The following is an 18528-nucleotide window of genomic DNA, read 5'->3' as shown; positions in this document are numbered from 1 at the left end:
GTGTCGTTAACCACTACGCCACCAAACTGAACATTTTAATGTTATATAATTTTGTCACTCATTAACATTACGCCAACTTTGAATATTATGTTAGACACCATTAACTACTGTGTTAAACTGAGTACCATTTCTTATTAAGTTTACCTCCATCACAAGTTTATCTCCATACAATAACTACTGTAGCTAGCCAACAAGGTTTTTGTCTATCCTGAACAAATGCTCTTTTGCCACTAGCCATTTTAACAGCTAATTAGCCATGCGTGAATGAAACAAATACAGTATCTATCAATATAGGTGACAATAACTAGTGATGGCCATTCAAGGCTTCATTAGCGTTATTTAAGTAGCAGGATATGATGCTGGCAGTACTCAGATTTTTTTTTTATCACAATAAAAGCCATCAGTGAAATGTATAAGGCAATATAGTTAATCTAGTCTGTGAAAAAGAACAGACAAGAATAACATTGGAACGGACATTAAACTCAAAATGTACAGACTAGATTAACTATATTATCTTATATATTTCAATGATGGCTTTTATTTTGAAAAAGAAAATCTGAGTTAGCACTGCTAGCATAATATCTGCTGCTAGAAGAAAGGTAATGAAGACTCGAATGGCCATCACTAACGATAACGGAGTATTTGTCAAGTGAAAAGAAGAGAGAATCATGTAGCCAGCAAAGGTGTTTGTCTATTCTGAACAAAACCTAACATCCACCAAAGTGTTTTATTTTAGGCTACCTATTAGATGGTTTGGGATGGGTTGGACTGAAGGAAAGTCAGCCAAGAAGTGCTCAGCATGTGGGAACCCCTTTAACACTTGATGGAAAAGCTTTTCAGGTGATGTCATGAAGCAGGGTGAGAGAAAGCAAAGTGTGTGCAAAGCGGTCATCAAGGCAATGAGTGGCTACTTCAAAGAATCTAGAATATATATATCACCCAGATATGTTCACCCCCTCCCCTAATACAAACACACCTGTATGATTGTAGACCACATCAGTGATACAGATTACATTCCAGTCTGTGTTAAGTTTCTGCACCAACTCTCCCACATCGGTCCAAGTATAGTTCTTTCCCGGTGGAGAAAACTCTGGGTTCAGGCTTAGTTGGTCAGCTAGAGAGTAGCAGGACCTAGATTTACCAAGCGTCTGCAGAGGGGTGAAGTGAATCATGTTGTAGCCTGGGAAACAAAAATAAAAAATACTTACATTTTTGGCCATAACACTTTTGTCCTGGAAAAGATTTCTGCAGATTTTGTCATATTTCAGAAATAAAACGTAGAATGATTAACACTAACATATAATGGCTTGTTGTTATTGAGACACTTGATGCTCAGCAGGTTCCTGATTAAATGTTCAGAGAAAAAGACCATTGCCTGGTTAGCAATACACACATCATCTAACGTACAATTTGCTTTCTTTGGGATTCAAACTTCTTCGTGATACAATAGACAAAGACTGTGTTCTTTATTTTTGGTTCTGGAGGGTCACAAGCTATATTAGTATCAGTCCAACTCCAGCACAATTAAGACACTTACATTGTCATAGCCACAGTGACTAGTTGATTAGTTCAATCAGATACTATTCTGATTGGAACAAAAGACTGCACATACTACAGCCATTCAGGACAAGGGAGAACAACAGAACACAGAATGGCAGACTGGACTAAAGACCCCCATCCACTGCTCGCTTACCAGACTCCTTAGCCACCCTCAGCCTGTCAGGCCAGTCATCTAGGTGTCCGAGGCACTTGGAAAGGTAGGTCTGGATGGTAATAGAGTCCAAAGGGACGTGGTGATTGTCAGCCCCAGAACGAAGCACAGGATCCACCACCACATAGCCACCACCTGACTTCTCCTCATGGCTGAGGGTAAAAGAAAGGGATTTAAGAACATATGTACTGTTTTACAATATACGTCAAAACCGAGCATAGCCGAGCCCATTTGTTAGGCTCTTTAAAACACAAATATCTTCCCTGAAATTACATACATACGCACACGCACACCTTAATAAACTGATTGTAACACATTGTCAGCGGGACATTTGGTGTCTCACCCATGACCAAAGTAGTATTCGTATGATCCAGCAATCTGTAGGTCTAGGGAGCAGAACTTGTCAGAGTCATCCTCCCTTCCTGTGGGGTTATGCCATTCCAGGGCCTTGAAGGTGTGACGGTCAAAGTGTTCCCCCACATCAGGGTAGTTGGTGTACACACGTACATTTTTTCCCTGGAGAGTAGGGCCCAGACGGAACTGGAGCTCAAAGCCTTAGGATAGACAGACACACAGGATAAGTCCACACAAATTTAATTATAAATGTACAAATACATGTCATAATCAAAAATCAAGTGAACACTTCAAAAAATCAAGTTAGATCCATAATCCTATTTAGATGGGCATTTGACTGCCAACTGTGGTGATTTGATGATAGATGTTACATTTTGGCATCTTTTGATCAAAGCAATAGGATCTGACTGTGCTGTTGCCACCAAGGGCCTATTTTTAAAACCATGCCTGAACAATGTAACCTTGCTCACACTGTAACTCCACACTAAGGTCAGGAACTTGTGGAGCATGTCTAGTAGAGTATTTGCCTGCTCCACAGTAATTCCTAGTACCCTTTATATAAAAGGGGAAAAGTGTGTATAAATAGCTTATAGACTGTTCAGGTAATGGTTTATAAATGGTTAAGGACTCAATAACAGTTATTACTGACATCTGGAAAAAGCCTCTCCTAATAACTTCAGAAGCAGCTGCAGTAGCCTTGTCACATGTTTATATGCCTGTACAGTTGCTTGACTAAATAACTGGTTTGATATCTCTACAAGTCAAAGTGTTGTTGGTGTGTAATTACAGAAAATATTACATTTTCAATAAAAAACTCATAATAATAATAATGCTAACTCTTTGGAGTGGAAATAACTCTGAAGTAGCCAATGTGATCACGTCAGAGGTCAAATGCAGTTCAGTTAAAGAAGGTGAGGTCCTATATTAACACCAGTACCGCCAAATGCCCAAGCCAATTGGCGTTTGAGTTTGTAATAAACATAAAACTGCCATTTTGAAAATTACACCAAATTCCAAGTTCCGACTTAATCTGCCAAAAGCATATGCCAAATTGTGTTGGTACCCAGGCAGCCACTAATGGTACCCAGGTGCTTATCAGCCGTCAATGAATGAATGACATCAATGGACGAATGGGCAATACTCCCAGATGAAAGATCAGAGCCTTGGTTGAAATTGAATGAACTTACAAATTAAATACAACCGATTTCCTTGACCTTTCCACAAATTAATTAGGCTATTATTGAAAGATAACACAAACCATATAGGCTAACCAACAACTCAACATATATATAACACGTTACCGTTTTTAATTTTACCAAAGATTCAGCTTCTTATGTAGGTCTAATTCATCAAATGGATTAGCTAAATAATTATTTGCAAAATAAACTATGTTCTTGTTAATTGTTACTGAAACATAATGCAAACTATATCCTGGACATTTCAACAAACCTATTACATGATACTGTTGTGCTGTAAGAGTGAAACAAAACACACCCTATGATCTGTATATAAATCTTCACTTCTGATTTTATCGAAGATTCAGTTTTGTATGCCTATTATCTGAGAAGTATAGCTATACTTACGTAAATCCATGTTTGCGTATCAGGTTCATAAAGTACAATGGAGCTGTTTTTGAAAAGTTTAAAATAATCCTATTTCTATGGTTACTCCCAGTGCTTTACATTAACTTTTTTGCTCACCAGCCACTGTGGCTAGTGGTTTCCCAAAGTTACTAGCCACTCAGTATTTTCACTAGCCACCATTTTGTTTTGGGGGAAATACATTTTATTTGATAAAATTTGACTAAGTTGTGCTACATCTTAGCCTGACACCTCTCTGTGAAATACTTTATATAATGTGGCTACACACTTGAAAAATACTATTATAGTGTTAAATCTGACCTGTAGTCCATGTCCACTTCACCAGCTAATGCACGCTACAATGTCCTCCCTAATATCAACCAAAATATGCAAGCAATATATTTATTCTTAACATAACCTAGAACTATTAACATGTTATTTAAAAAGAAATATGAAATCACCCATCAGCTTTATAATTAATCTCAGTCAATATTATTGTTGTGTATTTTTGTTATGCTATGATCTTGTTAATATAGATGTGCATTAAAAAAAAATAAAACAGCTGTATGTATTACAGCTTTGTCAAGTTTTTTCCTCATCCTTGCTATATCGTTAATCTCCCTCGACTATTTATTTATTACTCTATATATTGCATATATAGCCTAATGTTTTTGGTGATAGTACATACCCTAATCTGATGGTCTTTTCACCAGTCATCTTCGTTTGTCTCGCAATCTCTCTTTAAAAACAAATCTGTAGTTTTAGGTTACTAAAAGACACCTGAAAAGTTTTTTTTTTAAAGTTATGCGGATTAGATGTAGTTTGAGGTTAAGTTTTAATGGAATATTTTGACATACTTGGGTGTAAAAGAAAACTAGGAGCCACCTGTTTTCCGACTTCACTAATTTCCGCAATGTCTGGACCATTTGGTCCTGCATGCAAGGTTGGCAGATTTCATTGACCATTAACTGTATTCTGCTGCAGAAAAAATGCCCAAGCCAATGGAAAATACCCCAATTGTGTAGGAAACATACCCCACCTGGCATCACTTAATGTGGAAAACATTTTCCTCCTACCATAATTTTAGCTGCAGTGTTTTGCAGGTATTTTGTATTTGAGCGCAAAATCATGTTTTACCATGCCTACAGACAGAGGCGGTGCAAGATTTTTGGGCAGGCTGTTGCCTTTGAGCATTGAATTCAGGAAAAACCCTGTGTATAGATATATCTTACTAGCCACCCGCCAAAGTGGCTAGTAAGAGTGACTGTGTTACACGCCACAGCCAAATACTACCTGCATTTGGCGGGTGGGCGCCAATGTCAAGACCTGGTTACTCCGGTTGCAGTATCTCATGTTTGGTAAAAAATATCTGCATATTTTTTACTGATTTAAATAGCTGTGGAATATTTGAAAAACTCTGGCAGGGAAAGTACCAGAGTTTTTTAAACAGCAGCTGTTAACTTAATATTGCTAAAAAAACCTGTTGCTATGGTCACTACGGTTGCAGTGCCACTAGTTTGGTAAGAGATATTGGTAACACTTTATTTGAAGGGGTGAGCATAAGAGTGACATGATACTGTCATAACATGACACATGAAGGAATAATTTTGAATGCTTATGAATGTGGTCATTAGGTGACATTCGGTTGATTATATAATTTTTTATGCAAGGTTGACATTGTTTGGGATGTCTTTGTTATGACAACTTGACATTAACCAAGACAAAATATTCTTTCAATGTCTTTGTTATGACAACTTGACATTAACTGAGACAACATAACCTGTCAGTGTCTTTTTTATGACAACATGACAGTAACCAAGACAACATAACCGGTCATAAACATGGGATTATTTATCAAACTTGAAGAAACTATTTAGCAAGTATTCTGTCTGCCATAAAAGGAACTTTGCTGATCCTGAGACTGGTGCTCATACTCAGCATATTGAGCATGCATGGCAGAAATACAAAATATGGAGTCATAGAGGTAATTGCATTCGTGAGTCACTGAATATTCATCTCAAAATGGAGTAGCACAAACAAGTCAAGTTAATATCAAAGTTTTTTGCAGGAACATATTTTGTACTGTAATTTTGTTAATGTTGATGCAGGACATCCATTCATGTAACTAGTGGTTTGCATGAACAATAGGCTAAGTAATAGACATTATTCAAGAGACAATATACATAATCCAATTTGTTAATATGTTTACAGTGCTGTAACCATTATTAATAAGGTTGACTGGCTACTTGCGTTTTCAAATAGGTGTGATGCAAATAAAATGTATGCTCGCATTTGGGGTTGATGTAGAATTTTCAAGGACACTTATATTGAAGGACACTTACTACATTTGGCCTATAGGGGGCAGTTTGACGTGGTCGTGTTGCATTGGGACTGTTAACGATCCAAACACCTGCGCGTTCTCGTAACTTCAAGGAAATGCCACGTCTTTCTCATAATTTATCCTGTATTCTAGGCCGGTAAGGTACAAAAGTACACTGGACATTTAGATAAAGTTTGATAACTTTCCATTAGATAAAGTTTGATAAGTGTATGTAGAGGGTAAGAAAAGCATGGTAATGTTATGACTATGACAGAGACCCATGTCTATGTAAAATGCCATGACGGTGCTGCATTCCTTAGAAAAAATCTAAATTGGTTACTGTACTGTACTGAATTGTTTTGTTCGAAAAGAACACTCCTGACAATATCCCTAGGACTAATAGAATTGAATTTTGTAACTGTATTGTGTAGGAACTTTGCAATCATTGCACTGTAAGGGTTAGCGATTAGCTAGTTCTTGTTATTAGCTGGCCTCGGCTGGTTATTAGCTGGCTCCTGTTAGTTGTATGTTAGCTCCAGTCAAGTGTTTGTCAGTTCTGGGTAGCACTTTGCTAACTTGCTCAGTCATGTTCTATTTATGTTAACATGAATGTAATTTGTTAAACTATCACTATCTAGCCTACTTTATAAATAATGCTTTTAATGTGATTATATTACAAATAGTTTATATTACTTAGGCTCTTGTTCATTGCAAATATTAGGTACTGTAAATGAATGGATGTCCTGTATCAACCTTAACAAATTACAGTACAAACTGTGTGTTCTTGCAAAAAACAACATGAGCTTGTGTCCTGTGTCAACGTGAACAAATGACACTACACTCAATGCATTTGTAAACAATTAATAAAGTAAGGGCTGTAATTGTTAACCATTCGTTCATTTCTTGTTCATCATTATTCATTCAAGGTAACTTCTGCATTTGTTAATGGTTGTTCATGTACCCTTATCGGAAAGTGTTACCAAAGTAGGATTATGGATTTTTTTTTATTATTTTTTGGAAACATTTGTTGTGCAAAAACAATAAAGAACATTTATTGCTTTTGTTAAGGTATTTAAAAGCAGTTGACAGATTCAATTACATATTTATGACAGTATTTGACAAACTTAATGACATCTTTATATCTAAATTGTACCACTGTACTTGAGGTCAAGAAAAACATTCATGACACTGTTATGAAAGCATTTGACAGTGTTAAAATACATGACATCTTTGACCAAATTGGCCCACTGTATTCATGACACTATTATAAGGGTCTCATGACAACCAATGTCAAAACCAAAAACATATGACAGTTGTATTTAATGCTAACACATAAAACTAAATTGTTTCTTCAAGTTTGATAATCACGCCTGCTATGACATGTTTATGACAGGTTATGTTTATGACTAACTGCGCCACAGCATGGTTTGGCGGTCGCTCCCTAGCCAACTGGAAGGCACTGCAACGGGTGGTGGAAATAACCCAGCACACCACTGGTACCCAGCTCTCGGCCATTGCAAAACTCTAGCACAAACGGTGTCTGCACAAGGTGTGCGGCATCATCTGAGACCCTTCACATCCATGCCACAAGCTGTTTGTCCTCCTTCCATCAGGCAGGTGGTACAGGTCTCTTAACTCCCGCACCAGCAGGCTCAGGAACACTTACTTTCCATCTGCTGTAACCCTGCTGAACTAGGTGACCCATCACTAACCATATCCACCGTTTGTACTACTGGGCTCAGACACAGCCTTGCAAAGTCTGAAGATTTCAGTTGTTACAGGTATGCGTCTACCTCGGGAACCTCATTGCCACTATCCCTGCATTTCAGTTGCACATGCTACTCTACTCCTTCAATTTCATTGTACTATACTTGTTCAATTACAATAAAGTTTAATCTAATCTAATGTTGTCGTGGTTAATGTCAAGTTGTCACAAAGACATTGACAGGATATTTTGTCTTAGTTAATGTCAAGTTGTCATAACAGGTTGTTTTGACTCAGTTAGTGACAAGTTGTCATAACAAAGACATCACAAACAATGTCAACTGACAACATTCATAAAGATTCATCCATGTGTCATGTCATGGCTATGACAGTATCATGACAATGTCATGTCACTTATGCACACCACTTCAAAGAGTGTTACAGAGATATTTTTGTAATTGTTTCTTATTTAAATAGCAGAGAAGTAAAAGGAAAATACAAAGTACTTAAACTGTTTGTCTATCTTGCTGGGAAAGTGGGTTAAACGGCAGCTGTCTGGAAAATATTGCAAAAAAATGGGTTGCAATATCTCGAGTTTGGCAAGAGATCTTTTATTAACGGCATCTGTTTGGGAAATATTGTGAAAAAAATGTGTTTATGGTAACTGCAGTTGCAATATCTCTAGTTTGCTAATAGATATTGCAATATTTTCTTGTGATTGTTGTAGGTGAAAAGCAGATGTACATTTAGGCAAAGGTTATGTTTGTGTATCTGGTACAGAGAGTAATTTCCATTGAAACTGTTTTAGAAAAGTAGGGAAAAAACCCTGTTGTTACGGTTACTCTGGTTGAAGTAGAGGAGTAAATAAAATAACTGTACATTTTCACTATCTTGATGGAGTTAAACCACAGTAGTTTTGGAGATCTTGCAAAAAATTGAGATGCTATGGTTATTGTGGTTGCAAAATCTCCAGTTTCATAATTATTTCTGATTCTTATAGGTGAAAAGTAGAGGTACATTTAGGTAAATCCACGCTGGTGTATCTTGGTTCAGAAAGTACTTTCCAATGGAGCCATTTTGGAAAAGTAGGGGGAAAAAATCCTGTTGTCAGGGTAATACCGGTTAAAGTAGCTCCAGTTTGGTTCAAATAGTTGAGAAGTAGATGAAGATATGAAAACACTCCAACTTTGTGTCATTTGTAAAGTGGTCCAAACTACAGATATTTTAAAAATGTGTGATATATTGTTACATTTGTTACTTAAATCACTAAGTTTCCTTCTGAATAATGCTTTTGTAATTATTTCTGAAAACAATAGCAGAGAATGTGAAGACGCTCACAATCTTTTAAGTTTTTCTCTGAGTAGTTCAGAAAGGTATAAAAGTAGGTGGTTTGCAACAAATGTGACTTTTCTAAAAAAGTAATTCGAGTGTAAACAATGGAACCTTCAGAAATCCGAAGAAATCCCCTTCAGGTCAATGGAGTAAATTTTTTTTAATTAAAGTTAAATATAAAAAAATTACAAAAGATAACAGAAAGTTTAATGTACACAAGCAATCTAATCTGGACCAGTCGTTTTAAAGTATGAATGGAGCTTCTAGCTCAAACAATGTAGAAGGAGTATCGGGCCAAATAAAAATTATAATAATAATGAGACATACATTTGTGTTCATAAGTTTGCATACCTTGGCAGAAATAGTGACATTTTGGCATTGATTTTGAAAACATGACGTATCATGCAAAAAAACTGTCTTCTATTTAGGGATAGGGATCATAATGATAACAGATATCACCCAAATAGCCCTAATCATAAGTTGATATACCCTTGAATGTTTGGCCTTGTTACAGACACACAAGGTGAGACACACACACACCAGAGAAAATGGCAATTAACGGGGAATTTCCCACACCTGTGGCTTTTTAAATTGCAGTGTTGGTGTATGAATAGTCAATGAGTTTATTGGCTCAGATGGATGCACTGAGCAGGCTAGATACTGAGCTATGGGGAGCAAAAAATAACCGTCAAAAGACCTGCATAACAAGGTAATGGAACTTTATAAAGATGTCAAAGAATATGAAAAGATATCCAAAGGCTTGGAAATGCCACTCCGTACTTTTCACTTATCACTTAATAAGAAGTGGAAAATTTGGGGATCTCAAGCCAAGATCAGAAAGGCTTGATACCAAGCCAAGATCAGGAAAACCAAGAAAGATTTCAGCCAAAACTGCAAGAAGAATTGTTAGGGACACAAAGAAAAACCCACAGGTAACCTTGGGAGAAATACAGGCAGCTCTGGAAAAAGAACAAAAAGGTGGTTTCAAGCAGCACAATAAGACGACACTGCATGGTGAAGTAGCCAGAAAGAAGCTTTTACTTTGCCACAAAAAAGCCTGGTTACAATATGCCCGACAACATCTTGACACGCCTCACAGCTTCTGGCACACTGTAATTTGGAGTGACAAGACCAAAACAGAGCTTTACGTAACTATAAGTGCTGTGTTTGGAGAGGGGTAAAAAAGGCCTATAGAGAACAAAATACCATCCCTACTGTGAAGCATGATGGTGGCTCACTGATGTTTTGGGGGTGTGTGAACTCTAAATGCACGGGGAATCTTGTGAAAATGTATGGCAAGATGACTGTAGCATTTTATCAGAAAATAATTGAATTTTCGAAGTACGCACCCATGCATGAGTTTTGGGTCAGGATAGACAAACACATTTGCTGGATACAACACACATTAGTTACGTTATAGTACGCCTTAACTTCAACTGTATATGGTTGTATTGCAACGGTTTCTGGCATGGAAAAGTTCATCTTCAGTCTCACTAGCAATTGCTCAATTCTTATGATTATTCCTAGGAAGTAAGTAGATACAGGTAAGCCTATTACTGGCTAATAAGCTGTTAAAATGGTCAGTGGCAAAAGCAATACAGTTCATAGATGCTATGGTGGAGGTAAACTTAATAAGAATTGCCTCTCATGTGGAAGACCTAAGTTCAGAGCAAAAACATTTATTAATTATTTCTGGTAGATTCCACGATTCTCTTGTCTTTTTACTTGATGAAAAAGTTAGTTATTGTTATTAAGATAAAAATATGTTCTTATACCATGAAATGAAATAGCTTTGGCAAACTCGCTAGCAATTGCTCAATTCTTATGACTATTCCAGTAAGTTAGTAGATACCGGTTAAGCTTATTACCGGCTAATACGCCGTTAAAACGGCCATCAGCAATCAATATCAATTGTCATTCACGAATGGCCAATTAACAATTAAAATGGCCAGTGGCAAAAGAGGATTTGTTCAGGATAGAGACAAGAGGCTATACTGACATATGGCAAATGTACAGCTCTGTGGTGTAGTGGTTAACAACAGAGCCTTCCGTGTGGGCGACCATTTTTATTGCGGGCCGGCTAAACTAGGCTTGCATGATTTCTTGTTTATCAAACATGGCTTATCATCTGAATAGGGTCTGGCTTCCCGATAACATGGCACTTACTGCGGTTTAACGATGCACGTAGCTTTAAGATGGACCTACATTATGACAGACGTAAGTGCTACGTTCTGGGCCGTTTGGAAAGGAATCAGGCCATGTTTTGGGGTTTGGAATGGCATTAGGCCATTCATTTTTTTTTTATATATATAGGCTACTGTATTTCGATAGAGCTTGATTACTTATCAGAAGCATATAATATCATCCACCCTACATTAACTCGAAAGTAGTAAAATGTAGGGTGGATGAGACATATCTAACCAAAGGGGTGGACTTTAGCCAATCAAAATCTTATCTCTGGAAATAGATCACATGACATCAAATATCAGTTCCTTCGATAGCTATATAGAATATTCATTCACCTAAAGGATTATTAGGAACACCATACTAATACTGTGTTTGACCCCCTTTCGCCTTCAGAACTGCCTTAATTCTACATGGCATTGATTCAACAAGGTGCTGAAAGCATTCTTTAGAAATGTTGGCCCATATTGATAGGATAGCATCTTGCAGTTGATGGAGATTTGTGGCATGCACATCCAGGGCACGAAGCTCCCGTTCCACCACATCCCAAAGATGCTCTATTGGGTTGAGATCTGGTGACTGTGGGGGCCATTTCAGTACAGTGAACTCATTTTCATGTTCAAGAAACCAATTTGAAATGATTCGAGCTTTGTGACATGGTGCATTATCCTGCTGGAAGTAGCCATCAGAGGACGGGTACATGGTGGTCATAAAGGGATGGACATGGTCAGAAACAATGCTCAGGTAGGCTGTGGCATTTAAACGATGCCCAATTGGCACTAAGGGGCCTAAAGTGTGCCAAGAAAACATCCCCCACACCATTACACCACCACCACCAGCCTGCACAGTGGTATCAAGGCATGATGGATCCATGTTCTCATTCTGTTTACGACAAATTCTGACTCTACCATCTGAATGTCTCAACAGAAATCGAGACTCATCAGACCAGGCAACATTCTTCCAGTCTTCAACTGTCCAATTTTGGTGAGCTCATGCAAATTGTAGGCTCTTTTTCCTATTTGTTGTGGAGATGAGTGGTACCCGATGGGGTCTTCTGCTGTTGTAGCCCATCCGCCTCAAGGCTGTGCGTGTTGTGGCTTCACAAATGCTTTGCTGCATACCACGGTTGTAACGAGTGGTTATCCTATCATACTGGATGTTTTTCCCTTTTCACACCATTCTTTGTAAACCCTAGAAATGGTTGTGCGTGAAAATCCCAGTAACTGAGCAGATTGTGAAATACTCAGACCGGCCTGTCTGGCACCAACAACCATGCAACGCTCTAAATTGCTTAAATCACATTTCTTTCCCATTCTGACATTCAGTTTGGAGTTCAGGAGATTGTCTTGACCAGGACCACACCCCTAAATGCATTGAAGCAACTGCCATGTGATTGGTTGATTAGATAATTGCATTCATGAGAAATTGAACAGGTGTTCCTAATAATCCTTTAGGTGAGTGTGTGTTACAGCAATCAACACGATTAGTTAACTGGGAATATAAAATATAGTTGGAAAAATCTACAATTTATTTCAATTGTTTGAAATAAAAATGGAACAAAAGAGAAAACAAGCATTCAGAGCTGAAGAAATCAAATGTTCTTCTTGACGAGGTAGAAAAAACTGTAAAACGCCTGTTACGATGGAGTAACAAGTGGTCCAGAGCACTTCTTAATTAACGAGCGATGTTACATGCCAATTAAGTAACAATGCTTTCTGGAAACGCACTGATAAAATAACCAGTCATTTATGAGCATCTTACTATCACCTGAGTGCTTTGGGAAACTGGGCATAAGAATTTTTACTTTATGTAATTCAACAAATGTATTACACAACAATTACTAACGGGAATTATCCCCTTGACGCGTATGATCACACCAGTGTGATCAGGCTAGAGTGGCCCCTGAAGCGTATGATCACACCGGTGTGAATAGTACGTATTGTTAGAACTCACCATTAGAACGTCTAGGTACGAGTGACGCAACAATCCTGGTCAGACCTCGCTTTTAATTACTCACATTCAGTTCAAACAGTGTTTATAACTTTATTTCCTCATGGCAATTGTTTGAAGATCTACACTATTAATAACGGGAAAGAAGGGTTACTTACGTACCAACAGGCAGCCACCACTATGACGGACACAAAAATGTATGATATTAGCGACTAGAACATCTTACCATATCCTGAGAACTGACAACCGGTCAAAATAATTGAAATTGAAAAAAAATAATTGAAGTTACGTTACCAGTTTGTGGGCACTATGTTTGGTTATCAACCAAAGATAAAGAAAGGTGATAAGAAGAATAACTCTAAGACTGGATGTGTATGTTAGACATTACTTCTACCGATCAAACCATAAGACATTTATAACCATCACCAATCTTGATTTTCACTGCATTGAATTAAAGGTCAGACTTTGTTAGCTAGCGGTTAGCTGACTTTTGCTAGCTAGCTACAGTAATACCAACCAGTGTTTGCAGCTGTTTGAATTTGAGTCAGTGAGAGAATCCAATGTATACAGTGTTCCTTAGATGGCAAGATAATTGTGTTGGTGTCAACCGTCTGAAAGGGACTCAATGCACTTAGCTAACGTGGGGTTAATCAGTTTATTTTCTGTTGGTGGGGTCACTGTCGTTAACCACTACACCACGGAGCTGTACATTTGCCATATGTCAGTATAGCCTTGTGTCTATTCTGAACAAATCCTCTTTTGCCACTGGCCGTTTTAACAGTTACTTGACCATTTGTGAATGACATTGACATTGTGAATGGCAAAACAACCTTTTTTTTTTCCTTTCGTGAATGACATTTACAAAATAACTATCAATAAAGGTGACGATAACTACATTTTTCATCAATTGAAAAGACCAGAGAATAGTGGAATCTACCAGAAATAATGAATAAATGTTGTTGCTCTCAATAGATTTGAAAGCCACATGAGAGGCACTGTCTTAAAGCACTTCACCATGGCATTAAACATTTCAGCAGTTGCTAGACTCCATTGAGGATTGTGTTAAACTGGCTAAAGTTTCTTATTAAGTTTACTAACGTTTCTTATTAATTTTACCTCCACCATAGTGTCTATGAACTGTATTGCTTTTGCCACTGGCCGTTTTAACAGCTTATTAGCAAGTAATAGGCTTACTAGTATCTACTAACTTCCTAGGAATAATCATAAGAATTGAGCAATTGCTAGTGAGACTGAAGATTAACTTTTCCACGCCAGAAACGGTCACAATATAACCGTATACAGTTAAAGCTTACTTTACCGAACTACTGTATGTTGTAGCCAGCAAATGTGTTTGTCTATCCTGACCCAAAACACATGCACGTACTCATACTTCGAAAATCCAGCAGAAACAGTCGCAATATAATAAATCATAACGCGTACTTCGCTTCACCTGTGAGGAGATACGAACTTGGGACCTATATTTCACAAGTCTACTTCTCTAACCACTGATAGGAAATGGCCATGAGAAACTTAACGCAGATGAACAAAGGCCCATAGATAGGACGTGTTGCCTGTTACTGATGGGCCCCACACATCCTGTCCATACATCTTGTCCATACCTACTGCTAGGAGATGCCCATGTGACTGTCATAGGCTCTATGGATAAGCCATTGACCATAGGTTGGAGCTCATGTGGATACTGGGGTTCTGAAAGGATTGACTGTTCTAATGCTGAAAAAAAATAAATAATATTCTCACAATACCAGGTATCACAGTCAAAGAAAATAACCAAAAATATGTTTTGAGCGATAAATACAAACAATTGATGCATTCAGTATACTTGAAATCTTGGGTGACCAAGGCTTACTACAGATTTCTTACGTTTTTTAATTTTATTCTCAAAGTCAAAGTATTTTAGTCATCAAATGCACCAAATAACATAAAGTCATTCTGACCAATTACATAGTACTGCAACTCAAAGCAAAGACAAAAAAACTAAACATCTATGAGATAAAGTTCAGTTATGTAAAGGGACAAGTCATGGGATAGATATAAGAAGTTTTGAATGTCGAAGTATATCCCTCGGAACACAGATAGGACCATTATTAAGAAGTGGAACGCATATGGTGCCACCAAGACCTGGTATACATCAGGGTGTCCCTCCAAACTGGATGACCAGGGAAGGAGGAGACTGATCAGAGAGGCTACCAAGAAGACAATGGAAACTTCGAAATGTCCAGATGTTGTCGGGAGTGCATCTGGACATGAATCACATTATGAGTTGTGGTGACGAAATTCACGTAAGGTGGAACTGCCGGTGATTTCAATAGTTTACTTTGACTTTCGGTGTTTGAATCCAGCCCTCAACTTAGTTGGTGGTTTTTGTTTCCATTGACCATTGTTACATTATTTTCTTTTCCACAAGTTACAAGAACAGTGAATATTTTGAAGTTAAATATATTGTTTATTGAGACATGATGTGTGATATCAGTGTTCCCTTGATCTTTTTGAGCAGTGTATTAACTCAGGTGGGTGTTCAATTATTCAAATAGGTTATTTAACTTTTTTAAATACCCTATTTGATGCAGAAGGGGATGCTTTCTGGCAGGGGGACACCATTTGGCAAGACAGACACACTAGATATTTGCAGACAGTTCTGTAATGTTTTTGCAAACTTGTCTATTCTACCAGTTATTAACATTGTGAGCCCTTGGCTAGACTAGCTGAACTCATTTTGACCTAGGTGTCCAGTCAAACGTCTTGCACAGGGGCCCTTCACCTGCATGTAGTTATACCGGCTGACACCCCATTCTTTCTGTATGAATCCTTGAATCGTTAAGAAAAATCTGGTACAATGATAAATATCAACCTGTTATGAAATTTTACAGCTGCGATTTGCTCTGTAAAATATTCAGAGCAAATTGTTAACCATGCATGTTTTGTTCCAACATTGTTTTCACTTGTCATAGATTTTAAATGACAACAATCAGAGTTGATTTAATTTTATCTTCCAGTCATAGATATTTTTTAAAACAGGCACTGTCTAGAATGCTGCTGCTAACAAAACTGAATTTCAACAATAACAACCTGTCTCATACTCCTTTTCCCTTAACAATCAAGACTGTAATAGTATTAGCTAGTCCAGGTTGGTTTAGGGTGGGGGTTAGGACTAGTACTAGTGTCTACAGTGAGTATGGGGAGACATCACTTAAATGCAAACTGATAGATGAGCCTGCAAGAAAGTTCAAATAGGGAATCTCAGGCACTCACAACAACTTTGTTGAAATATTAGATAAAAATATTAACTGCAGGTCTCTTCTGGAAATTTTTGCTTGTGTTAATGCTAGTAGTGAAGTCAATTGTGCGAATGACTCCTCTAAAAAACTCAATTAGATTTCAGATTTTTTTTAAAATTAACTCTTTTTATGTTGCTTTTATTTATCTAAAAAACCTTCTGGTGTGAAACCAGTGTCAGAAACATCAAATAGTTTGGTCTAATAATAAACTGTAAGAAAACACTCAACTCACAACAAAAACAAATCAACAAATACTTAATGAATATGACATGAGTTTGTCCTATGGAGCACACATATATCTCGAACTACATGTAGAAGCAACATAAATAGCAAACAAAGACTTCTATAAGTAACTAAACGAACATAAAAATACAATCTAAAATGTAATGGTACAAGCCCAAACGGAAAGTAATGTGTCCGGGTACCTTGGTCCAAGCGGAAGAGTGTCCTTCCAAGCTGTTCCATATCGTTGAGGACAAGGACTCTGACTTGTATCGCTTCGAGGGACATTTTGACTTTCCCTATATAGGTTGCCCTTTACTGTACAGGGAATGATGCTTTGATTTTTTTGCTCGAACCCCTTGTGAAAAAAAAAAAAAGAGTAATGTCACCATCATCAACATCCAGGAATATTTACATTTTAGAAGCAGACTATTACATTAGGCTAAGTATCCGACATTTTGAAACTAAAATGTCGACTAGCGGATCCAGCTCTTAGAGATCAACTGGTTTATTAGTCACTACAAAGGTAAAGTTCCTTTAAATCCAGTTGATGCAAATGGAAGGCTGCCTGACCCATCGTTATCGCCAAGCAAATTCAAAACAAAAAGACAGGCCCAATTTAAATTAGCTCCAATTTATTCGGAAGAACACGTTCAACTCAGTGTTACTGCAAGGAGCCCACAACGCAAGAATCCATATTTAACTCACTAATTCTGGTTAAGGTCTGGAATTCAGTCAGTTTAAAGGCCAATGGAGCTATTTTAAACACTCGAGCAGTGCAGTCTCAGTTTGAAAGGAAGGCAGGCAACCACAAAATCTTAATTTGCAAGATGCGTAAACTGCACGCAAAATGTAATATAAGAATATGTTCTTCGCTTAAAAACTATCGAATAGCAAAAGTTATGCACCTGCTACATCCAACTTCAACTATTCACAGGATCATGAAGAGAAGCTTGAACCGGCTTTATTAATACAATCGGTTTAATTTTTCCAGCGTCAGAAAAGGCTTGCAAGCTGAGGTGGGCGTGTCAATGTCCCATCAACCTTTGTCCCAGCTACCGTACATACACGATTATAAGAAATATATATTATTGAAAGTTGCAATGTGAATGTTATCTTTTTGTCAACACAGTCTGTCATTATCACAGAGGAAAATTCTACAAAATAACCAAATGTAGCAATGGAAATAATTAAATAATAATAATACAAGATATAACGGTACAGGACTTGCGCTGCTTCTACATGAAGCTGTAGTGTTACGTAGCATTATGTCGCCTACATGACTGCAGTACATACCTCCATGGAGTCCAAAACAGAAAATAGTCCTGTATTTTCAAATGATTCATGTGATAAATATGTACAGTTTTTTGCAGTTTGGTTTTAATTTCATCCGCCTGCCAGCAATGATTTTCCTAACCCCACATAAGCAATATAATAAAACACTAACATCCTGTTATTTTAATATTCCACCTTTGTACTCATATAGGCCTACTCATCACTTCAGAAAGGAGACTTTATAGATTTCAGTAACAAAACCAATACATAATTATATACAGGCAAAACCTGATTTTATTGATCAAATTGATATATTCACATTCTAATTACAGTATAGTGTATAGTACTATTATGATTGTATGCTTATTTTGTGCATTAATTTCTGTAAAATATTTCTATTAACAAAGGTTGGCGGTATGCGCTACAGGGTAAGCCGTTAATCAGATCATTATGATTGCATACGGTGGCTTCAAGATGTTTGCTCATTATAGACAAAGATGAATAAGAAATTATTATTTAATAAATACTTGAAATACTGAGCTGTATGGTAAGCAAAATTTAGAAAAGAACAAAAACACTTTAATAAGATTGTACTGGTGG

At 37.3% G+C, this 18528-nt stretch overlaps 1 protein-coding gene across 3 annotated transcripts in view; it reads right to left on the bottom strand.

Moving 5' to 3' along the window:
- The window catches only part of agla (amylo-alpha-1, 6-glucosidase, 4-alpha-glucanotransferase a), a 154382-nt gene extending 136701 nt beyond the window's left edge, over window positions 1-17681 (bottom strand). For 2 of the 3 annotated variants that reach the window (XM_013132927.3, XM_013132926.3), the window contains exons 1-5: window positions 17562-17681; window positions 16857-17011; window positions 2055-2265; window positions 1694-1863; window positions 977-1180 (exon numbers count right to left, since the gene is read on the bottom strand). In XM_013132927.3, the coding sequence (XP_012988381.2) occupies window positions 977-1180; window positions 1694-1863; window positions 2055-2265; window positions 16857-16941 (670 nt within the window). In that variant the 5' untranslated portion in view covers window positions 16942-17011; window positions 17562-17681. Of the gene's footprint in view, window positions 1-976; window positions 1181-1693; window positions 1864-2054; window positions 2266-16856; window positions 17012-17361; window positions 17493-17561 lie in introns of those variants that run through there. The other variant, XM_034291570.1, reaches the window with a different exon arrangement.
- Window positions 17682-18528: the final 847 nt, after the last annotated feature.

The sequence above is a fragment of the Esox lucius genome, chromosome 3, assembly GCF_011004845.1.
Source record: "Esox lucius isolate fEsoLuc1 chromosome 3, fEsoLuc1.pri, whole genome shotgun sequence".
NCBI classification, from domain to species: domain Eukaryota; kingdom Metazoa; phylum Chordata; class Actinopteri; order Esociformes; family Esocidae; genus Esox; species Esox lucius.
The sequence above is the reverse complement of the archived record's forward strand: the minus strand, read 5'-3'. Positions and strand labels throughout refer to the sequence as shown.